Source organism: Mesoplodon bidens, assembly GCF_964165515.1.
Source record: "Mesoplodon bidens genome assembly, chromosome: X".
In the NCBI taxonomy this organism is placed as follows: Eukaryota; Metazoa; Chordata; class Mammalia; order Artiodactyla; family Ziphiidae; genus Mesoplodon; species Mesoplodon bidens.
In genome coordinates, this window is record NC_138163.1 from 423,676 (window position 1) to 431,779 (window position 8,104).

At 59.8% G+C, this 8,104-nt stretch overlaps 2 protein-coding genes across 4 annotated transcripts; both read left to right on the forward strand.

The window, feature by feature from the left end:
• Nucleotides 1-128: 128 nt before the first annotated feature.
• UBL4A (ubiquitin like 4A) lies at nt 129-3,170 on the forward strand. Of its 3 annotated transcripts, none has more exons than XM_081223270.1 (5): nt 129-278; nt 453-558; nt 774-988; nt 1,103-1,209; nt 3,119-3,170. In XM_081223270.1, the coding sequence occupies exons 1-5, from the start codon at nt 231-233 to the stop codon at nt 3,153-3,155; spliced, it is 513 nt and encodes a 170-aa protein (XP_081079396.1). In that variant the 5' UTR covers nt 129-230; the 3' UTR covers nt 3,156-3,170. The 3 variants fall into 3 exon arrangements, with proteins under 3 accessions (XP_081079396.1, XP_081079395.1, XP_081079397.1); XM_081223269.1 differs by lacking the exon at nt 3,119-3,170 and adding an exon at nt 2,600-2,750; XM_081223271.1 differs by lacking the exon at nt 3,119-3,170 and having other exon boundaries at nt 1,103-1,288.
• A 2,759-nt stretch (nt 3,171-5,929) lies between these two features.
• Nucleotides 5,930-7,691, forward strand: LAGE3 (L antigen family member 3). Its single transcript, XM_081223272.1, has 3 exons — nt 5,930-6,288; nt 6,642-6,770; nt 7,022-7,691. The coding sequence occupies exons 1-3, from the start codon at nt 6,074-6,076 to the stop codon at nt 7,134-7,136; spliced, it is 459 nt and encodes a 152-aa protein (XP_081079398.1). The 5' UTR covers nt 5,930-6,073; the 3' UTR covers nt 7,137-7,691.
• Nucleotides 7,692-8,104: the final 413 nt, after the last annotated feature.

An 8,104-nucleotide genomic window follows, 5' to 3' on the forward strand; every position in this document is an offset into this window, starting at 1 on the left:
TTCCTCCACCCCTTCTCAACCCCGCGGGCTTCCCGGCTCAGTCGCCGCGGGGCCCGGGTCCGGGCGGTCCCTGTGCTCCGGGGGGGTGGGGGGCGGGGGAACGCGACGCCGGGCGCGCCCCTCGCGCGACTTCCGGCAACGGCAGCTCGTGGCGCGCGCCCGGAGCGGCGGCGCGCGGCGGGGGTCTGTAGGGCTTCGCGCCGGTTGGAGTGGACGCCGCCGCGGTCGCCATGCAGCTAACAGTGAAGGCGCTCCAGGGCCGCGAGTGCAACCTGCAGGTAGCGTCGCCGGGCCCCGCCGCCGTGTCGGCTCACGCGGTTGGCCCCTGGGCGCAGGGCCGGGCCGAGGGCGGGGACGGACCGGGCGGGCTGGCCTCGCAGGGGAAGCCAGGAGAGCCGCCCTCCGCGGGGGCTGCGGCCTCACCGCCTGCCTCTCATCCTCGGCCCGGCCAGGTGTCGGAGGACGAGCTGGTGTCCACGCTGAAACATCTGGTCTCCGAGAGGCTGAACGTCCCCGTCCGCCAGCAGCGGCTGCTGTTCAAGGGCAAGGCCCTGGCAGGTAACCGGGGAGAGGAGACGCCCGGGGAGCCCCGCGGGAAGTCAGGGGACGGGGAGTCCGGGCCGAGCCCGGGCAGCAGTGGACTGGAGGGGGCTCTGGCCACTTGACCCCCGGGGAGGCTGTATCCTCAGCCGGATGCCGCGGCGCTCCGCCTGGCCTCCCCGAGGCCTTTCCCACCACCGTGGGCCACAGCTCCATCAATCTCTCTCGGGCAGATGGGAAAAGACTCTCGGATTACAGCATTGGGCCCAATTCCAAGCTCAACCTAGTGGTCAAACCTCTGGAGAAGGTGTTACTGGAAGAAAGCAGCGCGCGGATAGTGGCCGAGGCCCCGGCCCCACCCCCGGCCGCCTGGTCTCTAATCTCCAAAGTCCTGGCCCGTCATTTCAGCGCCGCAGATGCCAGCAGGGTCCTGGACCAACTCCAGAGGGTGAGCAGCGTCGCCCGGAACTCCCACGTCCCACCCAGCCGCTCGCAGCCCCTGCCCCTATCCCAGTGTCCCCCCGACCCGCGCCACTGAATCCGCCTGGCCTTCTCTCCTCAGGATTATGAGAGGTCCCTGAGCCGCCTGACGCTGGATGACATGGAACGCTTGGCTGGCCGCTTCCTGCACCCTGAAGTGACTGAAGCTATGGAGAAGGGGTTCTCCAAGTAGGATTCCCGGAGCGTGGGGAGGAGCCGGGCCAGGCCACAAGCTGCATGTAGCATTAAATGTGTTCTAATGTTGCAATTCGGCTCATAATGCTAGCTGGCGGGTACGCGGGTACCTGTATCTGGCTCTTGACCTGGGTTTGCTTCCATGTTTGGCGCTAGTGCTGAAGTGGGAGAGCCACGACCTGAGTCCAGCAGCTTCTAGAAGTGCCTCAGGGTGAGAGGGTTGTTTAGAAGGGTTCTGAGGGGTGGGCTTTGGCTTTCCATGTTCAGCCCACTGAGGAGAAACCCTCGAGCAATACCTTTCCAGGCCTGAAAGGGGAAGCAGCTGGCCCCTGCTGCCCAGTCCTGTCACCTCGCCTCTGGCAGGTCTGACATTGGCAGGTCAAGTGACAGCCAGCCTTGGGCCCCCTCAAGCTGCTGCCACCAGTGTGCACTCGATGAAGGGAAAGCATGTCGGGGGGTCTGGGACGTCACCCAGCTCTGCGGTGTTACTTTAGGCAAGTCCCTGTGTCATGTTGGTCCCCAGCCATTGACTCTGCACAGTGAGGGTCACTCCTTAGACCTCAGTCAGTTTCCTTTACCCACAACCCCCCGGGGTCGGGAGTCTGCAGCCATCCTCCCCCTTGTGTCCCAGATACAAAGTGAGGCCAAAAGCTGAGTGATGGCCCTCAGTGTCACAGCTTTTCTCTGGGCACCCCCTCTGCTTGTCTCCTCCGGGACATGGGCGGTCGTCGACCCTTAGAGATGACAGGTGGTGGGCTCGAGTTTACTCAGCCAGGCCCCTACACCCTGCGCTCACCCACGGCCTGAAAGTAGACCCTTCCCCTGCCGCGTGTGTACAGGGCCTTTCACTGTGCACGCCACTCACTGCCTGACAAGGAACGTCGTGGGGGGCCAGGGAGGGGCAGAAGCCGCTGGCAGGTGGGCCCTAGAGATCATCGAGGCACCTGCTCCTCGGAGCAGGGCGCCTGGGCCGCCCTCCTGCCTGGGCCTCGTGGGGTAAGCGCCGGGTCCCCGGGCTGGGAGGACGGACAGAGGCCTGACGGGCAAAGGCTGTGAAGAACAGATGGAAGGCCCGGGCCCCGCCCAGCAGCAGGGCCCGTGTGATGATAGACTTGCCTACACTCTCATCTCTCTTCCGTCAGGAAGGTTTATACTGACACTGCCAGTCACACTAGAGGTGAATGTGAGACTTTGATCCGAAAGGAACTGTATTAGCTGGGCGGCTTTTGGTTTCCAGTAATTGATTTAACCGTAGAGGAAGTTGGTTTAAGCAATAAAGGAAATGCATTGGTTTACGAAACTGAGAAGTCCAGGGGTATTGGCAGCAGATAAACAGTTTCACCAAATACCCAGTTTCTTCCTACCTCCCCTCTGCACTCTGCAGCGTCTGCTTCATCCCAGGCCTCTGCCTCAGGATCAGAAGATGGTTGCCTGCAGCTTCCACCAAATCCCTTGATCACAGCCAGCAAGGAGCACCTTCCCGACCTGTAGCGTAGCTTCTTTCTCAGACGCCCCCAGCAAATAAACGCTGTCCTTTTGTTGGTCAGAACTGGGTGGTGCCTCCATCGTTTTGGCCGGGGATGGGGTGGGCTTGGGCGGGAGAGGGAGATTCTCAGCGAAAGCCAGGTCCTCGGGGAGGGCTGACCGGTGCAGTGCAAGGGAGTGACACACACAAACGCATGCTGCAGACAGACCCTAGAGGCGGTTGTTAAGTCCCTTGTGCCAGTGCCTCCCGGCTTGGGGGTGACAAAGCCATCTGCTGGGCAGTTGGACAGGGGGGTCAGGAAGTCGGCGGCGGGTAGATCAGGCTGGACAGGGAGACAGGAGTGGAGTCTTCAGGGTGTATGGTAGGCGCCTCGCTGACAGGACTGACTGGGATCCGGACCCGGTCTGATTTCCACAGCCCCGTGCAGCCTTCCATGACGTTCGGGATGTCCTAGATGCCGTGAGGACGGATGAGACGGCTTCCCTGGGAGCATGGTGTAAAAAGAGGGGAGAGGACTGGGCCGTGAGGGACTTCACCAACTGGAGACGCTGTGGAGGCCGCAGGGAGAGCTCGGTGTCAGAGGCCAAGAACGCCCCTCCAGGAAGGTGGGGTGGGTGGCTAGTGCTGCCGAGAAGCACAGGGAGGGCACGGCAGAGCCTCCTCTTGCCTCGGTAGCAAGAAGGTCGTCGGCAGCGCCGTGGGGAAGGGGCCGTGACGGTGACCGCGGACCCCTGCTTCTGGAAGCCTGTCTGCGCAGCAGGGTGTAGCTGTGGAGGGGCAGGGCCGGGGAGGGAACATGGAGAGGGAGGAGATGCTGCCGGCATGAGAGATGGGAGGCCCAGCTGGGAAGGCCCATGCCGTCGTGAGAGGAGATGGGTGACCGCACGTGAAGACGGAATGGCCGCAGGCTGCACCCCGCCTTTGCCCTTAGATTCTCGGGGTGGCCCCATGTACACCACAGGCTCCAAATGCTGAGATCCTTCCACAGGGGCCGGAATGTTTATCGCGGGCACTGTACCCCTTGGGCCAAGTGTCCGCCCCGGAGGTGGGTGCTGACCCACCTGTTACCCCCTGGCCCCTGGCCGCTGTAGGGCCCCGAGACCCGCTGTCCGCTCATGGCGGAGGGGCCTCGAGACAGTCGCTGATCCCCGTGGTGCAGCTCACAGCCCCTGTGGGGGTCACAGTGCCGCTAGGAGACGGCAGGATGAGTGAAGGGCCCAGCTGAAGTGGCCTCTCAGACAGAAATGGTCTGGCACCTGGAATGAGATGCCTGTGGTGCCATTTCCCACGGGCACACAGGAGGAGGGGCAGACGCAGAGGAAAGCAGCGTTTCTTCGGAGCGGGGCTCATGGAGTTGGAAGCGCCCAGGCGACAGATCAGCTGTGCCCACGATTTGCTGGCGCCTCGCAGGCTTTCCCCGCAGGCCTGGACGAGACCAGCTCCAGTAGGTGGGACAGGTGCTGCTCAGCCGCGCCAGGCCCTGCCAGCAGCAGATGCGACAGCCGTGGCGGCCTCAGCCCTCCAGGCCTTGAAAAGCCTGCAGGAGAGACAGTCGCCCCTGTCCCCCTCCAGGGCCCAGCCGGAGCAGCCTCCCCGAGTTCCTGGGGACCTGCCCCTGGCCACCTCTGCTGCCGCCCTGTCCGCTTCCCCTTCCTCTTGGTGGCTCACTCCTCTGTCTCCTTTGCTGGTTCTCCCCCCACACCCCCATCTCTTACTGTCGGGGGGCCCCAAGACTCCGTCCCCGGACCCCTTCTCCATGTCACTCCCTGGGGAGCCTGTCCACCTTCATCTCCATTTCTGTGTTTTGCACCTGTGTCTGTGGCTCATCCCAGCCCTGTCTCTGAGCTTCAGGCCACAACTCTGGGCTGTGACTCTGAGGCCATGCCCGGCTCCCCTGCACAAGCCTTCCTGTCATTCTTTTAGTGCATGTCCCAGTTGATGGCGGCACGGGTACTGGAAGACACAGTTCCCTCCCGCCTGGCACCTGCATCTGCACGTGTGCCCGGCCCTGAAGGGCAGCACCGCCGGCCAGGCTTTTAACGACAGGAAGTGGGAGGCCGACTTTGCTTCTCCCAACCCTCCCTTCTCCACGGGCAATCAGGCAACAGTATTTTTTGAAGAGTTCAGGGCACTCGCCTTGTAGAAAGTCCCAGTATGGATTTGCCCGCTTCCTCCCTGGTTAGATTCAGCTTAGGTGTTTTGAGGACGGCACCGCCCAGGGCAGGCTATGTCTTTCTCCCTCCCCGCACAGGGCGAGGAGGGGCAGGGGACCGGGCTGCCCACCGTTAGGGAGGCTCGGTTTGATCACCTGGTGTCTCCCTTGTAAAGTTGCATTTTCCCTCCCTAATGCACAAGTAATCTGGGTGACACCTTGAGACCCAGTGACTATCTTTTCCCCAACAACCTTTATCTAATGGTTTTACCATCCAAGGATGATCCCCAACTGGATGAATTGCATTGGTGGCTGCAAAATGCCTTAATTTGTTAGAATTCTAGCAGGGACACAGCACTACACGCCAACATGTGACTGGCCCAGTGAATGGCATGCCCCCAGTTGAGGCTGCCTGGACAAGCCATACCGTCCACCCCCAGAACTCTGTGCCCACTCTTTCTGCCCAGGGGCAGGAGCGAGAGAAGGAAGAAGCACAGGAAGCCTTCATCTCAAAGGACTTTTTAGTAGTTTGGGGCTGGTGTGTGTGTCTGGGTACCCATGTGAGCTGCCTGTAGGTTGGTAAGGATGTGTGTGATGGGAAGAGGCTCGGTTAGTTGCACGTAGCCTGGAAGAACAGGTTATGTCCCTTGGGGCCCCACCTGGTCAATTATCCCTGGAAATTGATTTGATAGGTGTGAGATGAGGCCTCCCCCCTCTTATTTGTAATAAACTCACTTCCTAGGGTGATATTGACATAATTTGGGGCTTCACTGATTTATCCCAAGTCCTGAGCGAGGTCCTAGCTACTCAAAGTGTAGTCTGAGGACCAGCAGCATGGACATCCCCCGGGAGGTTGTGAGTAATGCAGAATCCCAGGCCCGACCCTGGACCTGCTCAAGCAGATCCTGCATTTTAACGAGGGCCTCAGGGAAGTTAAAATCGCGTCACACAGTTTGCGAAGGGCCAGGGCTTTGGGAGGGAGCCTCAGTTTCTCTGCGGCCAAGGGAGTCTTGGAGAACGCCCAGCCGGGCCGGTTCCGCGGGAACCCACCTCGCACCCCCTCGGCCTCAGAGGGGCCTGTTTGCGCAGGCGCACGGGGCGGAGTCAGCGCGAGGGGGCGGAGCTTCAGGAAGGAGCCGTTGTCTCTCAGCCGACAGCGGAGAGAGCGGATGGGGAGACCAGCGGCCTGAAGGCAGAGTCGGAGGCGGAGCGCTGCAGCCATGCAGGCGGCAGAGGCGGACACAGGCGCAGGCAGGATGGCGGGCGGCGCTGAAGGCCTGGACAGCCAGGGGGGCAGGGGCGGCCCTCGCAGCGGGGGTGCTGCTGCCGCTGCAAACGACGGAGCTCTGTGTGTCACGCCGGCACAGCACTCTCCGGGGCCGGGCGGACACCCCGCGTCCACGGTCAGAAGGCCGGGAAGCCGGCCACACGTATTGTATCCTACCCGAGGGCAGAGTGGGGAATGGACTGCAGGCTGCCTGCGGTGGGAGGTGGGACAGAGGGGCGCACGAGTCAGGGGCAGCCTGGGAGCGAAGGGGAGAAGGGGGAGTCAGGGGCTGCTGCGGGGTGGTCTTGAGGGGGAGAAATAAGAGCAGAAGGAAACCCGGGGCGCCTGGGGGCGAAGAAATGAGAGCACGGGGCAGCGGGGCGGCTGGGGCGGATTAGGGCCAGGCGTGGTCTGGGGGGCCAGAAGCAGTCCTGAAAGGGGTGAGGCTGGTCAGGATGCCCTGAGACAGGGCCCAAAGCACCAGATCCGTGTGGATGGTGCCTTAACCGAATCTCCATCAGCGCCCTAAGTGTGCCTTTCCCGTCCACCTTGGAGGCGGAGATCGCCCGTGGGTCCCTGGCCCCAGATGCCGAACTGCACCATGGGGCTGTTGGGAAGGAGCTCACAGTAAGCGGCAGCGTCCTGGCAGTGTAAGTTCTAGAAAGGGCTGCTTGGGAGTGGCAGCAGGTGGCCGGGCCAGTCTCCCCCAAGGGCGCTCTATTGGAGACTCGGAGATACTGCAGGGTTGGATCTAGGGAGGTGACACGGTGCACTGGACCCATCTCCGCCCCAGCGGGCACTCCAATGGAGATGGCAGCGGCTTCGGTGTCATAGAGGGGCAGAGCCAGGGACTGGAGGGGTTGCTACCATCACCTTGATTTTCTTTTTCCATCACTTTTAGCCACTGGAGAGCTGAAGATTCCCACCTCCTCCAAATTTCCATCGTCAACTTTCTTGACCAGCTTTCTCTGGTGATACGGACCATGCAGCGCTTTGGGCCCCCTGTTGCACGCTAAGTCAGGGCTAGAGAAAGGGATTAAGGTCTAAACTTGTGTCCCTTCCTAGACAGTGCATCCCTCCCAGGGCAGTGATTCCTGTAGTAGTTGCCACTTTATTATGGGGGCCTCATCTTTTGCCTCTACTGGCCCTTGGGTGCTGAGGGTTCACTTGCTTTGTTTGGTGCTTAAATGTTTCTTAACTACTGAAAATAAAACTGAGCTACGGGGCTTCCCTGGTGGCGCAGTGGTTGAGAATCTGCCTGCTAATGCAGGGGACATGGGTTCGAGCCCTGGTCTGGGAGGATCCCACATGCCGTGGAGCAGCTAGGCCCGTGAGCCACAACTACTGAGCCTGCGCGTCTGGAGCCTGTGCTCCACAACAAGAGAGGCCACGATAGTGAGAGGCCCGCGCACCGCGATGAAGAGTGGCCCCTGCTCGCCACAACTAGAGAAACCCCTCACACAGAAACGAAGACCCAACAAAGCAAAAATAAGTTAATTAATTAATAAAACTCCTACCCACAGCATCTTCTAAGAAAAAATAACTGAGCTACGATGCTGTGTCTGACTTTATTTTCAACTACAGCACCTTTAAATATTCTTTCCTTTGTCCTTAAATTGGAGGGGAGGTTCTGTGATTCAGATATTCAAGTAGTACAACGTAACTGAAGACAGTTTAAGAAATGGAAGAGGATAGGTCCTGTCTGTCATTCAGTATTAACTACTGTCCACATTTTGGAATATTTTCTTAGTTTTATAGTGGTATTTATGTAGTAAATGTGTAACAGCAATAATATTTTGCAAGTTTAGCATTTTTCCTGATATTTTTCATCTAACATGAACCTTTTTCTACAAATTCTTCAAAAGCATTATTGAATGGATACATAAAAGATACATTATTGAATGTTTACATTATTTTCAATTTTTGCCATATTATAGGTAATGATTCAGTGGAATGCTTGTATGTGGAGCTTTGCCTGAATGAT

Excerpts from the sequence above, each read along its gene's own strand:
- LAGE3 (XM_081223272.1), top strand. The coding sequence starts at position 6,074 with ATGCAGGCGGCAGAGGCGGACACAGGCGCAGGCAGGATGGCGGGCGGC. Across the intron at positions 6,289-6,641 it reads GGAAGCCGGCCACACGTATT|CGCCCTAAGTGTGCCTTTCC; the intron begins GTATCCTACCCG and ends AATCTCCATCAG. Across the intron at positions 6,771-7,021 it reads AGCGGCAGCGTCCTGGCAGT|CCACTGGAGAGCTGAAGATT; the intron begins GTAAGTTCTAGA and ends CATCACTTTTAG.
- UBL4A (XM_081223269.1), top strand. The coding sequence starts at position 231 with ATGCAGCTAACAGTGAAGGCGCTCCAGGGCCGCGAGTGCAACCTGCAG. Across the intron at positions 989-1,102 it reads TCCTGGACCAACTCCAGAGG|GATTATGAGAGGTCCCTGAG; the intron begins GTGAGCAGCGTC and ends TTCTCTCCTCAG. Across the intron at positions 1,210-2,599 it reads ATGGAGAAGGGGTTCTCCAA|CGTCTGCTTCATCCCAGGCC; the intron begins GTAGGATTCCCG and ends TGCACTCTGCAG.